Below are 23120 nucleotides of genomic sequence, written 5' to 3'. Positions count from 1 at the left end.
ATTTCTAGCCCCCCCTCACTGTCACTGCTGTTACGTTAGTAGTTTTCTAAATAAAGATGTATAAACAATGTGCATGCATCGAAGGCAATTATGCAGTTTGAACACCACCTTTTTTCATAAATCTGGCAAGTAAATAAAGTTTTAAAATAATTATGGAAACTGTTGTCCGCTTGCTTCATCGACACTCAACAGGGGTGGCCAACATGTCGACCACGGTCTACCAGCCGACCGGCATATTATACGGATTTTATTATGCATAGTCACAAAACATTTTATTACTTATTTCTCTGTATTTTCAACTGTTGTATCAGGCAAAGAGCTTTGTTGTAAGAGTTAATTTCTTTCTTTGTTGAATCACATAATAATTAACCATAAAAAATGTAAATGTTCTTTGCCTTCTCCGTTCCGAGTAACCAACTATTCATTCATTCATCCATTCCTTTATTTGGAACCTAACAGCTTTTATGCCGTTTTTTGTCCATAACAATACACATATAAAATGTGCACAATTGTTTTACATTAAAATTATCAGTCCTTCCCCACTATTTTACATAGTACTAATTTTTTTAAAAAAAATAAAAACACTTTGCCTTTTACAATTGTATGTTACACTTCCTTAAAAATGATAAACTATAACCAATCCAATCAGCACATCTGGATTAACAACTAAACTTAACAAATTTGTTGGAAACTGAATCTTTAGATTATTTAAAGTTTTATACAAGATATTTCTCTCTCTATTATATGTTGTGCATCTGCACTTTCCCAGCCACATTCACATTTCTTATTGTTCGTTATTCCAATTTTGGATAAATGTTGCCTAGTACACAAATGGGCCGTTCTCAGTCTATTAATTAACACAAAGGCTGCCGCAGAGAAGGTGAGACTAATTCCTGTATAAGAAAACAGCTACCTCCATTGGCTAGCAAATGTACTAGGGTGAAAATTTGGTTCATTAGCTGCCGATTGAGACCAAAATGAGCACAATAAGTCAAAAAGTCGTGATTGCATAGCAGTTAAAAGACAAGCATGTACATGGACCCCTCCAAGAATCATTAAAATGAAACAAAAAAATTACAAACCACAAAAGTTTTATTCAGAATCAGCCATATTGAGTAGACATACATCTTTTTCAAAATAGGCACCATTGACAGCTAAGCAAGCGTCCATAAGCTCCTCCCACTTTATGAATGTCTTTGAAAATTCGTCGTCAGGTAGCGAACTGAAGAAAACTTGCGCTGCGGTGATCACTTCTTTGTTCGTCATGAAATAACGACCGCGTAAAGCGGTCTTTAAAAGTGGAAATAGCCAAAAGTCGCAGGGTCTAAGGTCCGGGCTGTATGCTGGATGTGGCAAAATTTCTATTTTTCTCTTCGTCGCGTAATCCTGAAAAGCCCGCGTGGTATGTGGGCGTGCGTTATCGTGGTGCAATATGAAGGAGTTTTTCAAATGCGGCCTCTTTTATGCTACGTGCTGGCGCAGAGTCTCGATGACTCCTTGGTAATACTGTGGTTCTACTCAGTCTGTCTTGATCGGCATATACCTGTTGAAACATTGCTTATGTTTCCGCAACACTTTTCCCTAAACGCCAACAAAATTTTATGGCATGTCGCTGTTCATCTTGAATACTCATCGCAAAAAGCAATGTTATACACAAAAACCTGGAGGGGTAAACGAAACACGTTCCACGTAAATCAACACAGCTGCTCACTAACGTGGTTTTGCAACATGTGACAACTTGCTACGGAAACAGAATGAGTCATCCTACACGACGTGACTATTGTCGAAACCATAGGCAGTGTTGCCAAGCCAGGAAAAAATCTGTCTCACTTTCTCTGTGACAGACTTTGTACAAGTACATTTCTTGTAGCACTTACATGGTAAAAACAATGGTTTTTGTGTTTTGAATTCAGCAAATGGTCTGTATGATTCTCCAACTGTTGTAAGTTCATTTCGACACCAATCAAACCATTCATTCAGAATTATCTTCTTTACTCTAGGGAGAAGATCCGTATAGTATAATGATAAGTTTGTAATATTTGGAAGACGCACTGTTTTCTTTGCACATTCATCTACATGAGAATTACCTGTAATATTGCTATGAGCTTTAACCCAAGAAAACTCAATGGTTTTTCCAGATTTTTGTATTGTTTGAACTAATTGTATACAATTTATAATATAAGGGGATAATTTGTAAAGACTCTTGTAAGAAGATTTAAGAGCCTGTAATACACTTTGCAAGTCAGTAAGTATTAAGAACTATCGTAAATTTAATTTTTGGACATATATTAAAGCTTGGTAAATTGCGAAAGATTCTGCTGTAAATATTGACGGGTACAGGATGAACGGTCTTGTGGAAGCCAAAATAATAGGTCTGTTTTATGTTGTGGATCGTACACTGCACATCCAACTCCTGACTCACATTTAGATCCATCTGTGTATATGAAATAAAAACTTGGCCATTGAGTAAAATATTCCGATATGTGCGAATAACAAGGGAAATGAATATTATCCAGAGACTGTTGAGGATAATTTAATGAAAAAACAGGCTGTGAACGCATCTGTAGAACATCCTAAGAGTAACCAACTATTCGTTATTGAACGAGTGAACAATGGGCGATCGAAAGCTTTCTTCTCTTACACTACATTGTTGTTAGCGACAAGGCCGGTTTGATTACATTGTTATTAGACACATTTTTTGCACAAAATACTGGGCCAGTAGGCAGTTATTCGCAAACCTGTGACGTTTGTCAAAAGTTTGCGATTGTAATACTGTAAACTCACTGTGAGGCTGCTGTCGGCAGTTTATTAGTCATGATACAAGCCAATAAGTCATGAGTGAACCAGGTAAGAAGAAACAAAAGATTTACCACTACCATAGTGAATGGGAGCAATAGTTCTTATTTATTATGGTGAAAGATAAGTGTGTGTGTCTTCTTTCTAACGCAACCGTTGCGCTCCCTAAAAAGGCTAATGTAGGAAGACATTTCTGAACCATCCACCAGAAATTTGCTGCAGAATTTCCCACGGGTAGTGAAATTTGAAGAGTCCGAGTTTCTGAAGTCAAAGATGATTGCCCAACATTGCGGACGTTCTTATCAAACATAAGAAATCATTTGTAGATGGAGAGGTCTTCAAGGAAGCTATCTGTAAAGCTGGTGAGGTACTTTTTAGTGATTTAAAAAATAAACATGAAGAGATACGACCTAAAACAGGTGCCAAGCCCACAATACTGAAGCCAAAACTTATATAATAAATAAATAAGTAAATAAATAAATACATACATAAAATAAAATAATCAATGCCGCTTCCTTTTTTAGTCTCTCTTTGTTAGGTCTAGTAAGACAAGTAGACCACCAGTGATTCTTGAAATGCAAATTAGCTCTCAAACCAAAAAAAGGTTTGCCACCGCTGCTCTACAATGTCGACAAACTGTTGTAAGTGCCTTGCTTGCCAATAGCACAAACATAGACGTGACAAATGTTTGTTCTATTGTAGTTCTTTACTGAGAAGCTGCAGTGTGATACTTTTCAGTGGTAGACAAAAAAAAACATGAAAAGTGTCACAAAATCACTCATTTATGGTAATTTAACTCAGCTTGGAGGTAATGCAGACATTTGTGAATAATGTTACTACATAATTACTTGAGGAAACATAAGATCCTAAATACAACCTTTACTTAATGCGCAGTAAAAGCATTGTGCATTATCACAGGAAAAGTTTCCAATAATCAGATTTAAAATAAAATAAATCAATATTTTGTTGAAACACAAAATATACAGTTTCAATAAACTTGGAAAGCAATGAGATAATGGAATTTACCTTCTTCTTCACTTCTGTAATGTTGAAAGGTTGAGGCTTTGTTGTTGGCTTGGGAGCCGGCTTTTTTGGAATGTCTGGTTTCTGAAACATCTTCTCCTGCACAGGTCTCGCCTTGATCTGATGACTGCAAATAGAATATCAACTCAGGCCAAATGTTAAACCACATTAAACAAAAATACTAAACAAAAAACTAAAGATTAAAATATAATTGATGTAATGCCATTTTTAGAATTTACTCACAAATCTATGGAGTGTCCACAATGTTAAGAATGACATAAGTAGCAGCACTAATTGTACATGCCCATTTTCTAGATTTTATAACTTTTCCCTCTAGAAAAAACTACGTACACAAAGATCATCAAAACATTGAATATACCTATTGTGGTTAATAGTAAAAATCTAAGTTTCAACCCTTAGCTAAAGCAATAAATATAGACGGGGTGTTAAAATTAAAACAATAAAAAGATAGCCAAGTATTATTATATTGCACATAATTGCAAAGTATTACCTAACATTTTTAATCTTAAATAATAAAAACAGTGATCTCAAGAACTAAAACATCTCAATTTATTGAACATGGCTGAAGTTCTAAAATCTGAAAAATTAAATACTGTATTTACATGTGTGTTTTGATGGGGAGAAGCAACAAAGCAACAAACAATTATATCTCACATGTAATGTGAAGTACAATTAAGGTTCAAGAAATGGCTTTCTAAGTTGTAAGGTGTAGAGCTGTTGCTATGCTGATCAAGAGCGAATGACATCACACCTATTCACACCAACCCACACAATCCCCCCCACTTCCTGCACTGTGTTTAGCATCCCAAAGCATTCACTTCTGTAACCACCTTGTTCATTCTGAAGTAGAAGAGAGCGAGATCAAAATTACGTTATGATTTTGCAGCACTTGGGAAGTTATTTTCTTATTTCTCACCAGACAAATACCGCCGACACACATCCCATGTGACGGGAGGTGCATATTTGAATTCAGCCAGAACAGTGCAATTTTTCTCAGTCGCATGGAAATGGCCATCTCACATTTATAGTGTTTGATTTCTTTTAATTATTATTACTAAAGAAACTCAACCTGCTAATTTTTGTGTGTGCCTGTTGACATGTACGTGTTATATGCAGCAACACAGTGAAAACATGCATGGTTTCATGGTGGCTGTCCGAATTATTCCGTTCATAATACGCACCAGTTTTTTTTAGGGCTAAAATTTTGTAAAAAAAACTGTGGATTACGCATGAGTAAATACGGTATATTCATTTAGAATTTCTCCCAGACCATTAAAAAGAAAAGTTTTGTGGACTTATTTGCTGCTATCTTATGTATGTAAAAGAAATAGACTTACAGTCAGGAAAATGTTGATAAGACTTCTGAACAGATTGGAATTTTCAGAATTTTGATTGTGTCTTCGTCTTTCAAGTATGTACGTACGTACGTACGCAGGCGCTCGCACACACACACACACACTAACTAACTAACTAACTCTCTAGCCTTCTTAAACCCGAAGGTTCATGGCTGCAGCAACACAGGCCTTCCATCTGTCCATATCTTGAGCAAGATCTATATACTCTTTTCCATCCCTACCGATTTTCTTTAGGTCCATCTCAACGTTGTCCCTCCATCTTCGTCTTGGCCTTCCTACAGGTCCCTTACCATCAGGTTTCCCAACAAGAATCCTGTAAACTCCTCTTTCCTCTCCCATTCGTGCCACATGGCCTGCCCACCTAAGTCTTCTTGATTTAATTATTCTAATAATATCTGGACATGAATACAAATTATGTAGTTCTAAATTATGTAACCTTCTCCACTCACCTGTCTCCTCATCCATTTAAGGTCCAAAGATTTTCCTAAGGATCTTATTTTCAAATACTCTCAATTTATGTTCCTCTTTCAATGTAAGGGACCAAGTTTCACACCCATATAATACTACAGGCAAAATTACTGTTTTGTATATTTTAACTTTTAGTTTCTTAGATATTAAACGAGAAGACAAAAGTTTATGAAGAGAGAAGTAACATGCATTTCCTGAATTAAGCCTACTTTTTATTTCCTCTTTAATATAATTTTAATTTGTTAATATTACTCCTAAGTATTTGAATTTGGAAACTGGTTCAAATGAGTTGTTATCAATAATTAGATTTTGATTATTACCTAACACTTGGTTTCGGCCTGTAAGCATATATTTAGTTTTCTCTTTGTTAACTTCCAAACCTATCTCTTTAGCAGTTTTGAAAAATATTTTAGCATTATTCTTAATTGTATTCACATCATCCCCCAGTAAGTCTACATCATCTGCATATGCTAACAACTGAGTCACACCATTTAATTTTAGTCCTTCTTTAGTTTCTTTTACCTTCCTTACAGCATATTCTAAGGCAAAATTAAAGAGCAATGGAGATAATGCATCTCCTTGTTTTAACCCATCATGAATTATAAATTTGTCAGACATATTATTACCCACACGAATTTTACTTTCTGTTTCACTAGTGCATATTTTTATCATACTAACAAGCTTCTTAGGTATTCCAAACTCTACTAATATATTATATAATTTATCTCTTTTGACCGAATCATATGCTTTTTTTAAATCAATGAATAGCTGATGGACATTTTGATTATATTCCCACTTTTTTTCAAGTGTCTGTCTGATGTGAAAAATTTGATCTGTAGTTGATCTGTTACGTTTAAATCCACATTGATAATCACATATAATTTCATTAGCATATGGGGTTAGTCTTGTTAAAAGAATGTTAGACAATATTTTGTATGTTGTTGAGAGTAGAGAAATTCCACGGTAATTATTGCAGTTCATTTTATCACCTTTTTTAAACACAGGAACAATTATGGATTCTTTCCACTGTTGAGGGATTTCTTCTTCATTCCATATTAAACAAATTAATTTATGAATTTGACATATTAATGAATTTCCACCATATTTAATTAACTCAGCTGGTATTAAATCAATGCCAGGTGCTTTGTTATTCTTTAGCCTTTTAATAGCACCTTTAACTTCAGTCAAGTTAGGTTCTGGAACTAAAGGTTCTGCTGTGTGTACTTCATTTACTTCTGATTTATCTCCTACATGGATATTTAAAAGGTCATTAAAGTAGTTCTTCCATCTATTTAGAATATTGCTTGGGTCAGCAAGAAAATCACTGTCTTTATCTTTTATCAAGTTTACTTTAGGTTGCCACCCCTTTCTAAATTCATTTACACCTTTATATAAATCTCTGATATTTTTATTTTTGCTGTTTGTTTCAATTTCGTTAATTTTGCTTTTCAAGTAATCTCTTTTTTTACTTCTAAACGTGCGGTTAACTTCTCGCTTTATTCTATTAAAATTGCTTAGATTTGTATCATCCGAGTTATTTAACCACCTAAGTCTAGCCTGATTTCTTATTTCTATTAGACACACACACACACATTCACCAAATGCCCAGAGGAACCTTGGTTGTACTCAGAAGGTGAGAGATGTGTGAAATACACGATTCACAAAACAAGTACAGTGGAACCTTGATTTTGGTTCTCAAAGGACCAAGTTAAAAAAAAACTTAAAATGCAGGAAAATGTAAAATAGTGTATACAGTCAAACCCTGATTTTACGTTTTTCAGGGCCACGAAAAATATAAAACATAAAATGCAGGAAATGTAAAAAGTGGGAAAGCATAAGAGAAGTGTAACTCAAGTGTCAGTAAGAAATGACTACACAATCGACTTTTTAGGGGGTATATTGTGCAAAAAATTATTTAACAACAGGAAAGAAGTATGATAATGAATTTCTAAGGAAAAAAGAAAGACGTGCTGTGCTGGAGGTCAAGTATCTTTATATACTATAATCAAAGTGTTCTGAAGACATGCAGAATGGTTCAGATTTCACTTTGAGCTGAATATGTATCCAGTCCCGATCAGCCCAACAGCATGAAGTGAACAAAATAAGCTTTGTCAAACTTACGCATTTTTAGACGTCACAATAAATTATCAGTGACGCCCGCAGGATTTTCGAAAGGGGAGGTGGAGTTACGTATACTTTTTTTAGTAGTCAACCCTCAGTTTGCAATCTTTTCCTGCCTTTGACGTTCTTGTAACGACCCTGCGTGGTCGCTACATTTAACGACCCTGCGTGGTCGCAATATTATATTTTGTTAAGAAGGTTTGGATAAATAGTGCATGCTAAAAGTCCCTGCGAAGCGTACACTTTTAGTTTAAATGTGTTAACGGATCCACCTCTACGTTTATTAGCTTCGACCCTGCGTGGTCGCTGTATTCAGTGAATGTTATCATTTATTGTCATTTTTACTGTTCCATTCGTTGAAGAGTCCTGCGAGGCTCAATATCAATTGTATTGTCTGAATGCACACAGTTTTAGTTTATATTGACACGTGCAACTAGTGATTTTCCCACTAGTGTTTTCTTAAAGTCACTTCTTGGATGTTTCTCAGTACGAAGGTTGCAATATGTAAAAAAATGAGTTAGCAACGCATACTTGTAGTTAAAATTTTCACCACCAATGTGCCGCCCCCGCGAGTATAAAGCCAGCGCAGCGAGGCCCGGAGTTCAGTTGGCTCCCTGAAGTCAACGAGCAAACTTCCAGGGTTAATCGGCCTCCCAGCCTGAAGAATAGAAGCCATTCCAGAAGGAAGGAAGGAGGAAGCAGAAAAAAGAAGAAGAGCCTAGCTGCAACTTACCTACCTGGTCCGATCGCTTCGGCTGATAGGTGCTCAGGTTCTACCTGCCCGGCTAGTCTGGGAGCACCCTGGACCATTCCATTTTAACCTGAAGTCCCTGCATAGGAGACACCGGTTGGCTCGCCAATTCCCCGCTAACGCAAGGGGGTGTCGCGGCAATCCTTTGATCCTTTTACCCAGCACCCATTATTCAGGGTACCGATTGGTTTCGGCCAATACCCGGCTGTGGTTGGGGGTACTACGCACAACCTACTCTCTCTTTCAGGGGAACCCGTGACGACTGCGGCGACCAGGCCCTAAATAAAATTAGGTCCCCATACTCCCATTGGCGCCTCACTGCAAGGAATGAATTGGATGTTCCCTGCTCCCCCCTTTTCTCTTCGAGTCTAAAGGTGGTACAGGTAAAAGCACGTAAGGGATACAGGTAAAGACTCGTGTGCTAACAGACATCTTTGTGTTCTGATTATAATAAACTTTATAGATATATATATATAAAAACCTGGTTTAATCTTTCTTTACACCCAGCAAGCCCTGAGATATTTCTGTGTCTTTGTACTACGATTGAATCAGTTATCACATATGGGTAAACTTTTGCCGACCACCCAACTGCAGTGTTTAGTGTTGAACGCAGCCAGTACCAGTACTACTGCGTAGTGGTGCTGAGCTCTGCGTGGGTGGACTTTGCATTATTATTATTTTTTTTTTTAGAAATACTGGCCAGATGAACCCCATCAACCTCCTTTGGCCATGGCACTGATTGTTATTTACATCCATGTTAATCGATTTATTATTGGATTTAGTAATCTTGCGGAGGGCAAACACCCCTTCCACCAATAGTTTCCCCGTAAATAAAGTTTCCTTTTTTCTTCTTCTTCTTTTTTTTTGTCTTCCCGGCAATGCTTAATATTGCAGTATGCTATGTTTGTTGAATGCGCGTATTCAGGTTGAAGAGCAACTGCGTAATTTTAGACGCCAAAGGAAAGGCATTTCACCTTTATGTTAATTGGTTAAGATGTCTTGTGTAAGGATCTTCATGCTCACTTCCACACAAGCAAGAAAATCGGGGCAGAAATACTTGGTACTTTTCAGTAATTACACGACTAGTGATTATACCATAGGGGGCATGAGAAAGCAAACGCATGCCCCTCCCTCCCACTGCAAATAAGAAAAAGATGAAGGTAAAGTTTCCCATGTACTTTGCATCATGCCGTGATATATATAGCTGTGTGTGTGTGGGGGGGATATGTGGGAGATGGTGTGATCAGCACCATGCTCCAGCTGCCTTTACCCCACACATAGTTCAAATTTGAAGGTGATGTGATCAGCATCACGCTTGGGCAGCCCCCTTGCTCTTTTGGCCCAAATATGCATTTTAATGGCATTTAGATGTGCACTAAATTTGGCTGCTCAGAAAATTTTTTGACGCACCCCTCATTTATTCACTCATTTTTCCAGGCCTTTACACTTTACAACATACGAGTCACGCAATATGCATAGAGAAAACATTCCCTCACGTAGAAGAATCATATATCCCAAATTCGCCTCACCCACTCCCCTCCCCACACAATTGATCTGACACTAATATATTTTCATCAGTGAGTAAAATATCACCCTATTTGGCCATAGAAAAATATGATCACTTTATCTTGTGAGTTTTCAGCTTCATTCTGATAACCAAATGATATAGCGTTCGTGAAAAAACTTCAGATTAAAAATAATCGAACTAGATCCAATCATATTTCCTTAGGAATCTATATGAATTTGCATTGAAGAAAAAGTGAAGTTGTTATCTGGTATGGCAAATCCTTAATTCTTCCATTTTCAACGTTGCAAACAAGAAGAAAGGAAAAGTTTTTACGAACAACTCCCCCTCCTTTTTTCGTTCCTGTCAACTAGGAAGGATTCCGTAAATGTGTGGGCAAAGAAGCCAATGGTGATTGAGTCCCGTTGTCAATTTTCCACTCGCGTTTTTGTGAAGGGGAAGGGAAAACCAAGACACCTCAGTCACACACACTGTGTCCAAACTCTAGGAAGGGAAGCATTTAGAGAGAATCGGTTTGGCAACAGTGTGCTTGTTATCTGAAGCTGCTGCAGAAGGATCCGCCGATTTCATCCTTACGGGGAATGCAAGAAGTGCCATTTTCCCTTCCTTTCCATCAAGGGAGGTATGACAAATACAACTTGTGCACCTCTTCCCCCCTCCTCCCGGGAACCATGTTTCTTCCCTTCCTCCTGTAGCACGAAAACCTAACTTCTGGAAAAGGCCACGTGGTAAACACAAAAGCAACACAAAGGAGGGAGAAGTCAGTCGCGTGGTCAACAGAACAGGTTTCTGGCAAATTTAAAACATCGCCATGGCTTGGAAAATGTATAAAGCGGGAAACGGGAGTTAGAGTGAACGTAAGATCGAGGCGAACGTCCTATTATTTAACATGGCCTTTGGCCAGGGCTGACTGGATGAACGTATTAAGTGGGAAAACATATGATGTGGAAACGTAAAATCGGGGTTTCACTGTATTGCTGTGTTGGGACTATCAAGATTAAATGTGTAATGGGGGAAAATGTAAAATCTGGGAACATAACATCGGGTTTGCACTGTATTGTTAAAAATGTTTCTCATCCACACACACATACACACACACACACACACACACGTATTTTAGTTTTACTGACCTTTTTGCCTCCTGCAATTCTAATTCCTCCTGCTGCTGTCTGGTGAGGACCTGGGCTGGTCTGCTCCTCAACCTGGTTTGCAGTGCAGGCGACTGGGGGATCGTCACCTGATGGGTGGTATCCAGCTTTTTGCCTGAAAGGATATTACCACCAATTACAAACATTAATATTAGGTCTGAGCAAAATTCACTATCAATACTGGAAAAAAAAGTTTCGGAATACATGGAAAGCAAGAAATATTATTATTAGGGACCCAAAAAAAAAATATGCTCAAATGAATTTTGCAAAACATTTTATTTTATAGCTTACTGTATCTGGCTGTTGCGAAGAAATTTACAAATTTCTGTTTCCACATGAATTTTACCACACCACAAATTTTCCACAAATTCTTGTATTTCCTTTCAAATACGAACTTCTTGTTTGCCAATTCATTTGAATAATGTTGTGTGCGTAGCTTTCCGATATCATTTAGTTATTCTTGACAAGGATAAATGGTGATTTTAATCAACATTACACAGGTTCTAGTCCATTTCTAATCACATTTGTGATTTTACGAACAATTTTTGTAATTTTATGTGCAAAGTTTCATGTTTTCATACATGAATATTTCAGGAACCTTGCTCTTCATGTTGTCCCACATTACTCCCGTACTTCTAAACCATTTCAGAAAGCAGTTTTGTCCCTTATTTAGGCAGTGGAGCTATCTTTATGTGGGCAAGAATGTCTTCCCCAATCCACTCTTCACCAATCCTCAAACCAAAGAACCATTTGACAAAAATGTATAGTACACACATATAAAAATTTGAAACCATATTTTACAAAATTGTAATTCTTACAAGTTCTTTACCCAGAAATTTTGCAGAATGAATGATAAAAACAATACTACACTCTAAGTCTCCACATCTATTTCTAGATTCGTTATTTTATGCTTCTCTTCTACCTTTGAGTTAATAGTGACCATGAAAACTCAAATTTTGTGCCATCCTGACAATTTCACATTTAGTGGCAAGATCACTTGTGTGACATAGACAACATTGAATTTCCAGCAGCAGAAAAAAAGTTAAAAAGTTCTTACACTTTCACTCATACAGTGACAACTCTCACCTTTCTGTGGCTGTGACCTCCACCTCTCAGGAGTTGCAGTTTGGAAATGATTCACAGCTTCTGCCATCGTCATGACCTTTTCACGTTTCACATTTGGATTCCTGCTTCGCAAGCGTGGCATGCCTCCATGCTGTGCAGTAAATGGTATTAGCTAAGTAAATAGAAAGAAAAATATATGTGTAACACTTAATTTCATATCAGTGTCTGAGTTATCTTAAATTTATAATTAGGTAAAGTCAGCATGGATATAAAGAAAGGTGAGTCGATACCAATACCAATGTTCTGGTATCAGAAAGTATCAGCCGACCTCTGTGGCATAGTGGTTACCACAACACACTACAATGCCATGGATTCAGAGTTTGAATCCTGGCCTGGATATGGGTTTTCTATGTGAGTGTTTCTTGATCAATTTCATATCATCATTACTCTTCTTCATCGTTGTGACTAGCCAAATACAAATATCCAATCAAATCAAGAAAGTAATTTTATTTTATTTACCAATACCAGCCCATAATCATAGAAGAGTTATGGAAACGAGGGACATGCAACCTCTATGCATCGATTTGCAGCTTAACTTTCCATGGACGAGCGGTCAGTACATCATTTGCATAAATATGAGGGTATGACATGCTCGAATGTCAATACATAACTCTTATTAATTAGATGTAAGCAAGTAATGGTTCTATTAATTTTGGTGGCTTCTGCCACTATCTGCTTCGGAACTCGTTGCTTCACTGCTGGGCTGGTTTCCAGTTCCTGTTGTTTCCCTGCATACTGCTAGTGTAGCCAGTTTGTCTGCTGCATGCACTGGTTTTTTTGTGGCCCCGGTGGCTCAGTCGGTAACGCGTCTGAGTACCATGCTCAAGGTCCCGGGTTCGATCCCCGGCCGGTTCAAATCCGGGAACTTTTCTAACGGTGGAAGCGGCCCCGGCGCCTACCCAGCGTCGATTAACATGGGTACCTGGGGGAAACCCTGGGGGGTAAAGGCGGTCAGGGGCGTGATGCTGATCACATCACCCCCACTCACGACCGGATCAAGAAAGTGTGGGGCGTTACCCCCACACCCCCTATATGCCTTCATGGCGTGGTGCTATGCACAGGGGAACACTTTACTTCACTTTTATGCACTGGTTTTAAGTTGTTGCACATCACATTTGGCTCCTGCTATTGTAACAACTTAAACCCAATGCACACAGAAGACGAATTAATAGAACCTTTACAAGGAAGTTTTGCAGAAAAAAATAGTAACTCGCTTACATCTAATTATTATCAAGAGTGTCCTTTATTCCCAAATCATGGATAACAGTTATTTATTTCTATTTTTAAGACACACTTTTTGAAAAAGTACCATTTTTTTTTCAGAAAAAAATTAATTTGATTGGGTTTTTACTTTTCAACCACAGTCTCTTGCCAATATGTTTAACTCATAACTGTGATAATGAATCTTGACTTCGCAGGTGTTTGCATCTGAAGCTAACAACGAACTTTGAGCTGTAGGCCATCCGATCCACAACAAACTAGTAGAAGGGCTCATCCATTAGTACTGACAATTTCGAGGATCTGTTTTCCATGTTCTTCCCTGAATTCAGTGTCTATAGGAATAACTCTGTAAGTGAATTTCCAGGACACAGTTTCTTGACCTTTAATTGCAATAGTTTTATTTTCTGTACACGCTTCGCTATTGAAGAATTGCCAATGAAACTTTGTCTGATTGTAGGTATATGTATAAACTGCTAGACAGGACAATTTTTTTGTTTGTTTCAAAATGTGGGGATGGGAGTTCTTTGGTATCAAAGTCTGGTCTTTCGTTGTTCATTTCTTTAACTTTTAGCGACCAGGTGGCCGATATTTTGACTGCTCCTCAATTTTTTGTTGAGGATGTATGGTTGATATGTCAACCAACAGCTTCCAGCAGTAATTAACATGCAATTTCTTGAAAACTACACACAATATTTCAGTTCTGTCTTTTCTTATCTTTAGAATATATATGATAGTATGACATACTCAAATTACAAAACAATATATCCATTGTTACTATTATTAGTAAGCGCTGTTGTTTCCCCTATAATATTATGCGATATATTTTAAAATGGCTATAACTTCTAAACTACTGCATCTTTTTGAAAAAAAAAAAATCTATATGCAAGAATGAGTAAAAGGCAAGATTTTAAGCAATGTCCAGCAATTAAGGGTCCAAGAGGGGGGGATTCAGTGACAAAGGCCTGAGGTTCGAATTTTGCCTGGACCATATTGGAAACTATACACTATATTTCAGTTCTTCATTTTTGTTCATTAATTAATATACCCTAAGGGTATTACATACTTAAATTACAAAACAATAAATATATTCATTGTTACTGCTATTAACAAGCCAAGCATCATTTGAAGAAGTCCTTTGTTTCCCTTTTGTTACTATAAGATAAATTGAAGATAAAGGGGATATAACTTCTCAAGCACTGCATATTTTTGAAAAAAATAAATTCTACATTCAAGAATGAGTAAAAAGCAACATTTTTAAGTAACGTCCGAGAATTAAAGTTTAAAATAATTCTGCAATTATGCAAAATTTCCAAATTTTGGTTAAAAAAAATTGATACACCTTGATCAAGATGCATCCATAAATTAGTACTAGCAGTGTTTGTATTTCTATTGATACCTACAGAAGTTACGCGCTACCTATATCTACATGATGAAACCACACAGTTAGTTATACACCAATAACAATAATAATACCTTCACACTACTGCGAGTCCTCCTGGAATTCCCACCATTTGTCTTCATTTTCTTGCTAGCAACCCCATCTAAAGTGCTGTCATAAAAGTCCAGTTTCCTCTGAGTTTGACTGAAAAAGAAATGAAAACTTAAGGTATCTTTCCAGTGGGAAATTAGGAATATTTTTCATTCTCAAAACCTAGCTTCAGCAAAATTCTATTATTTAATGTGCGGTTTACCTAAAACCGGCAAAATTTTCTCCATCAGTTGATGTATGCCTTATTGGAATTCATTTCATTTAGACAACATAAAACAGATATGTTATTATTCAGGGTGGCTACAAACAAGCAGAAATGAAATTCCCTGACTTTTCCAGGTTTTCCAGGACAACATTTATATTTTTCCCTGACAATTACAAACTAAACTAAATCGATGTTTTTGCAAATAGAAATAATAAACTCATACAGATCCACGTATGGTTTTGTGAAGTACCAATATTATCTTCTATTAAATTGACTTAATTTCTCTATTCTCTATGATCTGAATTCAAACTGTAAAATAGTGATTTTGGAAAATTATTACAATTCACAAGCTAAGGAAGGATTATGTAATTTTGTCACACGCAGTAAGTTTAAAATAAAATACTTGATTATTTTTACAGTTACGACTAAATGAGATAAGAGTGAAGAGTGATTGATTAAGAAATACAATTTGTAATTTATCAGTCTCCATATACATTCTCGGTATTATATGTTGATATTTCCACTGAGGTTTGGAACCCTCTGCTTGCAAAATCTATGAGTGCGGACTCATTTTTCAATGCATAAAGCTACTTCTCTCTTCTCTGTAAAGCAAACAACTTAACTCTTGCATATAAGTGAAACAACTGAATCGAACAAAAGAAAGTGTCATATTTCCTTACATTATCAATGGGATTTCTGCTTCAGTACAGTATATCCAAGTGAAGTGCTGTGAAACTGACAACATGCAGTTATACCATTAATGCTGACGAAAAGGGTAGTAGAAATTTAACGCAAGGAATTTATAGAATTGCATTGTATAGGTACCTGATTTAGCTAACCAACACATTAAAACAGGAATACTCTAATAATAATAATAATAATAATAATAATAGCTTCTGAAAGTTCATATACGAGGGGCATCCTGAAAAAGCTCCAATGGTGCCTATACGCAGCACTAGTGGTCGGAGAGCGACACACAAACATACAAGCAGGAAGAAGTGGCATGTAGCTGTAATCTGGTACAGTTGCAATGCAGCCGGTTTAGGACACTTCTAGGTTAAAGATTGCAGCTCTCATAAAGTCTCCCACCGACTGTGATGTAGCCTACATTGCACACTCAGAATTTGGCACAGCCACCAGCAATCGTGTGAGTTGTGCAGACCGGATGTCGTGAGTGATAGTATGGTCAGACGATGGTGCAGACAAATCACGGAAGGCCAATTGAATGTGCACAACTTCATAGAGCTGAGTACACACGGGCCATTTGCATCACTTCAGCTGAGAGATCTTGAACCACTCCCCGTACAGCCCTCGCCTTGAATGTACCTACTTTCATCTCTTTGTTTAACTGAAGAGGTTTCTGGCAAGGCAAGGATTGACAGCTACATTGCGGTAGAGATAGTTCCAGTCTTTGCTGTCAGACACATATACCATGGGCATACAAAATTTAGTGCCATGCTACGACACATGCCAGAACAACGGTGGTGATTATGCCGAAAAGTTTTCCCAAAATTCACATTTTCATTTTAGCACATTTTCTGGAAAATATCTGAAATTATACCTTCATGGTGTTTTTAAACTACTGTTTCAAATTGTAAGTCACATGGCTTATGCCTCTTCACGAGAGTTTCATATCTTGAATGTTATTTTGGGAAAGTTATTTTCCATACCCCTTTATTAATTTTAAGGTAAGGATTTTAGATAATGGAATTTTGGTGTGAAGTCAGGACCCCACACTTTCTTGATCACCGCTGAAGGTGGGAGTGATGTGATCAGCACCACACTCCTGACTACCTTTATCCCTCAAAGTATCCTCAAGGTACCAGCGTCATATGATATCCCGGTTCTCCCCCGCAGGGGATCGACCTAGGGTCTCTCGCATAGTAGTCAGATGCCCTAACGACTGAGCTCCGTTATTACTCACTTGACAAATGCCGATAGTGGGCACCTAGGTTGGTAATTCAAAACATATCTCGTGCGACAAATACGAAGCCCGTGTGACGGTAGATACGCACTCGATCTTCTGTTAGAACCCTGCCACTTTGCTCTGTGATGCAAATGGTTTTGATAGAAGTTGAAAAAACCATGGGAAATAAATGATTTAATGTGGCTGTCGGAATTATTCCACGTACGTATAACTCTATAGTTTACTCTTGAGTAAAATGTTGGAAAACTTGCATGTTCTATGTACACAAACATGGCCTAGAAAAGACAAGGATGTTGGATTTCATGGAATTTTTCATTGTTTTAGGACATTTCTTTAAAAAAAAATTGCTAAAAATGTCAAAAATTCGCATTGTTTGCCAAATTCGCATTATTTCGATATTTCGAAAGGGCGAAAAATGTGTCCTGACATCACTGCACATTCCTAAACATAATTTCGCAGCAATTACCATTTTCCACGGTTTTAGCGTTTGCGAAAAATCAATGTACCTGCTAATTGAAAATTACTTTCTGGCCACCCCTCGTATAAATCAGTAGATGGAAAGTGAAAATTTTGCAGGGCTGGTAGAGAAAAGTCAATTCTTGAAGGAAGTGATTTGCTGTTATGATTGAATGATTCGAGTAAATATGATATTAAAATATTTACGTATTTATTATTAGTATTTTATTTCATAATATTGGACATTAACTTCACTCAGTGAGAGATTTAAGACCATCTCTCACGAGATTAAACAGACAGGACAGAGAGTGGCGTTAATTTCATTGCAATACTAGTGTTGCAGTAAATTTGAGGTTGTGAGCATCCACTTGCCAATTTTTAAAATGTTCACCAATGCAGATTTATGTTTCACTTTTTCGTGATAGTATTCAATATATATATCCCGTTTTTTATTATTCTTCTTGATAGTATTCAATATATATCCCGTTTGGTTGGATTCTTCTTGATATCTAAGAATATTGCAATGTCATTGTAAACGTATGTTAGCTTGTGCAAAACCAGTAATACGTAAGGATGATGAAAGAAAACCTTCGCAAGCACTGCTACATTAAATAAGGTGAAGTGAGCCAGAAGTGTAATAAAATTCCAGCAGCATGTTTGCAGTCTAAAGCTTTTCTTGTTTATGCATGCGATTTTTGTTGGATGTTGCAGACCATGCAATTTCTGTCGCATGTTGTAGTGAGATACTTTGTCGGGTGGTGATATTCGACAAAAATCGTATGTATCAATCGAACATATTTGTTTCCATGTTCCTTCAGTTTGCCCAACAAAATGCCTTACTACGACGTCCGACAACTATTGGACGGCGCCACCCGCTCTTATCCCATCCATCTGGTCGAGATGTCCCCTTACTATTCTCATACGGACAAGAAACAATGATAATTCAATGCATTTTCCACATAATATTTAGAGGCTTAACCTTTACTCCTCCGATGATACCAACCATATGGTATCATCAGAGTAAGGTCGTACTGGCCCGATGATACCTTATGGTATCATGGTGCTGATTACGAAATGAATGTGCTTTTTGGACCTTCATACTCTTATGTTTGGGTGGAAACTCTGACACAGGTCTGGAGCAAGCCTGGGAAATTCATATTGATAACCAACCTCCCCCCCCCCCTCCGAAAACATATCCATGCCACATTTCCGAACAGAGTTTCTTTCACATCTTGGCTCATTATTCAACTTGAATGGCACCCAGAAACATGAAACATGTTTCATTCTCTTTTGAAACGTCCATTCTTTGAAGAAAATACTAAGGTTTGCGCCTTCTCCCCAAAATAGAGGGAGAAGAGGAGGTAAACTCCAGATTTTTATGTTTTTCTTTCATTGAAATTCGGTGGTCGCGACCCCAAACCCCCCTTCTTCGGTTTGGTGTTCTGAATTGTACACGGTTGCATGCTATGATGTTTTAGCTGCAAACCAAAACTTATCCGAAGTAGATTACTCCCATAGTACCCGAGTTATAACAATTTTCCTCCAAAAATGCAAATTACCTATTTTTCGTAAAAAACAGTTTCACATTTTGGCTTATTATTCAACTTGTATGGCACCCAAGAATATGAAACATGTTTCATTCTCTTGAGAAATGTCCATTCTTTGAAAAGAACGTAGTAAACTCCAGATATTTGTTTTTTTTTCCATTGAAATTCGGGGGTCGCACCCCCCAAACCCCCCTTCCTCGGTTGGGCATTCTGAATTGTACACGGTTGCATGCTATGATGTTTTATCTGCAAAACAAATCATATCCGAAGTAGATTGCTCCCTTAGTGCCAGAGTTATAACAATTTTCCTCCAAAAATGCAAATTACCTATTTTTCGTAAAAAACAGTTTCACATTTTGGCTTATTATTCAACTTGTATGGCACCCAAGAATATGAAACATGTTTCATTCTCTTGAGAAATCTCCATTCTTTGAAAAGAATACTAAAGTTCGTGCCTTCTCCCCAAAATAGCGGAAGAAGAGGGGGCAAACTAAAGATTTTTGTTTTTCCATTGAAATTCGGGGGACGTGCCCCCCCCCCCAAGCCCCCTTCTTCGGTCCAGTGTTCTTAATTGTACACTGTTGCATGCACTGATGTTTTACCAAAAAACAAAAGTTATCCGAAGTAGATTGCTCCCATAGTGCCGAGTTATAACAATTTTCGTCAAAAGAGTGTTCGAAGTCAATAAAGACGAAATTCCCTGACATTTCCCTGACTATTTTTGACACCTCAAATTCCCTGACTTTTCCCGGTTTTCCAGGTTTTTCCAGGTCTGTCGCCACCCTGTTATTGCACAAGGTATCCCAAATCTGAACACTTGATGGAAACAAAATGTGACATTACCCGCTGTAACACAATTTTGTAAGGTGGAAAATGCATTTTCTACCATATTAAACACATAAGAATGCTAGTGAATATGAAATGAAAATCTAAAACATGAAATTTATATGCGATTAGCCAAAAAGTGGCAGAAAAGCGAAGTAAAATAAACCAAACTAAATGTATAGTTTATTTGGGAGAGATCTCTTTCTTAAGTTGGAATATCCTCTAAGGCAGTGCTTTCCAACTTGAAAAGGTCCGAGGGCAAAAATTATATCCAACAGTTGAATTTTTTTTTGGGGGGGGAAGGGGGGATTAAAAATTACAAAAATTTTAAGTACTGAAGTACTTCGCATGACCTAAATTTCTAAAATGAGGCAATGAAAACAATGGAATCACAAATCAAAATTGTATAATTACAATTTATTTCACAAAAAGCCAATACTTGTGGATGAATTGAAAGAAATTAAAAACACACCATACAAATAAGAATCCTTCATAGTAAGTGTTCAATGTGAAAATTGAGGCCGATCTGCTTATTTTATTAAAGTTGGAATGTCCACTTCAATTTCTGTATTTGAAAGTCTCAGAAGTTGAAGCAGTGAAGAATCTGCCAGTCGGCTTCTGTAGCGGTTCTTGATGAACTTCATTGAAGAAAAAAACACTTTCACACGTGTATGTGCTGCCGAACATCGATATCATTCTTCGCCCAAAACTACGAAGGTTTGGAAAGCATTCCTTTGAAAGGTGTTTGAAAAACTCTAGCCCCTTTTCTTGGCATTGTTGTTTGTAACGAGGTCAGTCTTTTTCCCAATGTTCTTGATGGGTTCTATTTCATTTTCAATCTTACGTTCTTTGGAGATATTGCTCATTTCGATATTTGCACAAACTTTAACAATCAGTCACAGTACAATCCGAGTTGGAACACTGGAAATCTCTTTGTGCGGAGTAAAACAGATCTCTCCACGTTAGTACACCCTGGACTAAAGACTAACGAGGCTCTGGCGACTGGCCCCATGGCCAGTATAATTTTGTTTGTATTGTCCTGTTCTTTTGTCCTTATGTGTGCTGAGTGCCCCTTTACAGCCTCAGCTTTTAACGAAAGTCAGAACATTTTAAGCTTTTAAGATTTTACTTATGCAACGTTCGAGTTGTTCTTTGTAAAGATAAGGGGCTGGACCCCGTATAATGTGACGGGTGCAAAATAGCCTAAGTGCTGACGCACCCACAATTTTAACATCAAATCAAATCAAATCAAATAAAACAGATCTCTATAGCACCGCTCTGGAGTTTGTTTCTAAACACAAAGAGTGAAGCCTTCGCGGAAGCAGGCGAGTTCACTCCGCATAGCGAAGAGGTGGAATGCATGGTGTGAAGAGAAAGTTACGTCACTTTAGATTCCTCTGATTATCATTATTGACTGCAAAATCAATTCTACCTGAGATAATGTCTTTCTTCACAGAGCTTCCGTTCCTTCAGTAAAAATAGAATGTATTTTAATAAAAATACATAAAATTAATGTATTTTGCAAACTGGCATCGCAGCTGCAAAAAAGGCATTGCGGGCCACCAGTTGGAAACCTTTGCTCTAAGGTATGCAAATTTCTTGCACATTGGTTGATTCTGTGGCAAAAAGTGGGTTATAAATAAAGTTTGATGAACACATTTCACACAGGTGATAATTAGTAACTAGCTTATTAAGATGGAAACCTTCTGTAAGCTAGGTGTAAATTTTTTAAATGAACTTTGAGATTCTATTCACCATAACGACTTCAAAATATCATTTTATGTGGCAAATTTGAACCCAAAGGCAGTAGTCTATTGTCATTTCAAAATTATTTAAAAATGGATCAGTCGATATTGATGTATGAAAAATTATAAAAATTAAAAGTTGTGTTCATACTATTGCTTCGTAATTAAACCACAAGAATCTTTAATTGCCATCTTAAAATATTAGTCATTTAATTATGGAAGTCACTTTTTAGAGCAAAAGTTTTGTGTAAAATTAAATAAGATTATGAATTAGCATACTCAACAGGGTATTTTGACTCAGAGAAAGTGTTATCCAGCATTTGTGTGGGCCATGTAATATTCAGACTCCAGAAAAGTATCAGCCAGTATTGCTGATTAAATTCACACCATTCAGTCAAATTATAAATCAAATACTTTCATTGCAATATCCTCTTGAGAAGATAAAAAGACACAAAAAATGATATGCACATCAACTACATACAGTATGTAACATTGTTATTCGTACACACGGATTTTCAAAGACAATGCTTTAATATCTGAAAGAAAATACACTCTTTTGAAATTGTTTCTTTACAATTCAATAACTAATATCATTAGGAACATAAAATCTTACCCGAATTCTGTATAACCAATGACAATAATAAATTAAATGAAACTGAAAGAGAAACATTTCATTTTTTGTACAACTTTTCTATTCGTACACTTAATAATATAAAAGAAAAAAGTATATTCAGAGCAAATTGACTGACAGTTCTAGTACTTTGATGCGTATCCTTTGGCTTTAATTACTGCTGGACACATGTTCTTCATAGAATTAACCAGTTTCCGACATGTTTCAGAGTTTATTTTATTCCACTCGGCTTGCACAACAGTTTTCAACTCTTGTGTTTGGACTTGACGCCTGCTTTATGGACTGGCCTCTTCAAAATTGCCCATAAATGCTCAATGGGATTTAAGTCTGGACTTCGAGCTGGTGTTTGTAGAAGTTTGGGCACATTCCATATTAGCCAATTTATGTTAACTCGCGCCTTATGCTTACTGTCATTGTCTTGTTGGAATCCGTAGATAGGCTGTATGTCCATTTTTTGGGCAATCTGCTTTACATTGTTCTTCAAAATGTCCAAATAGACATATGCATCCATGATACAATCAATAAACTGGATGGTATCAACACCTTTTGACGACATACAGCCCTAAATCATTAATGACCCACCACCTTGTTTAACTGTTGGAACTGTGTTCATGTGATCATTGTCTTTATTTGATTTTCTCCAGACCCTATTTATCCCATCTGAATTATATATATATTAATTTTGGACTCGTTTGGCCATATGACACTATCCCAAAATTCCTAGTCCTTGTGGATGTGCTC

The 23120-nt window shown here is 37.0% G+C and overlaps 1 protein-coding gene across 1 annotated transcript in view; it reads right to left on the bottom strand.

Annotated features, from left to right (window-relative positions):
• The window catches only part of LOC145987984 (targeting protein for Xklp2 homolog), a 115141-nt gene that overhangs the window by 46017 nt on the left and 46004 nt on the right, over nucleotides 1-23120 (bottom strand). The window contains exons 4-7 of the mRNA XM_083122824.1: nucleotides 15028-15136; nucleotides 12295-12445; nucleotides 11191-11323; nucleotides 3823-3946 (exon numbers count right to left, since the gene is read on the bottom strand). Coding sequence (XP_082978950.1) covers nucleotides 3823-3946; nucleotides 11191-11323; nucleotides 12295-12445; nucleotides 15028-15136 — 517 coding nt within the window. The remainder of the gene's footprint in view (nucleotides 1-3822; nucleotides 3947-11190; nucleotides 11324-12294; nucleotides 12446-15027; nucleotides 15137-23120) is intronic.

Source organism: Lepisma saccharinum, chromosome 5, assembly GCF_977018435.1.
Source record: "Lepisma saccharinum chromosome 5, izLepSacc3.1, whole genome shotgun sequence".
Lineage (NCBI taxonomy): Eukaryota > Metazoa > Arthropoda > Insecta > Zygentoma > Lepismatidae > Lepisma > Lepisma saccharinum.
The sequence above is the reverse complement of the archived record's forward strand: the minus strand, read 5'-3'. Positions and strand labels throughout refer to the sequence as shown.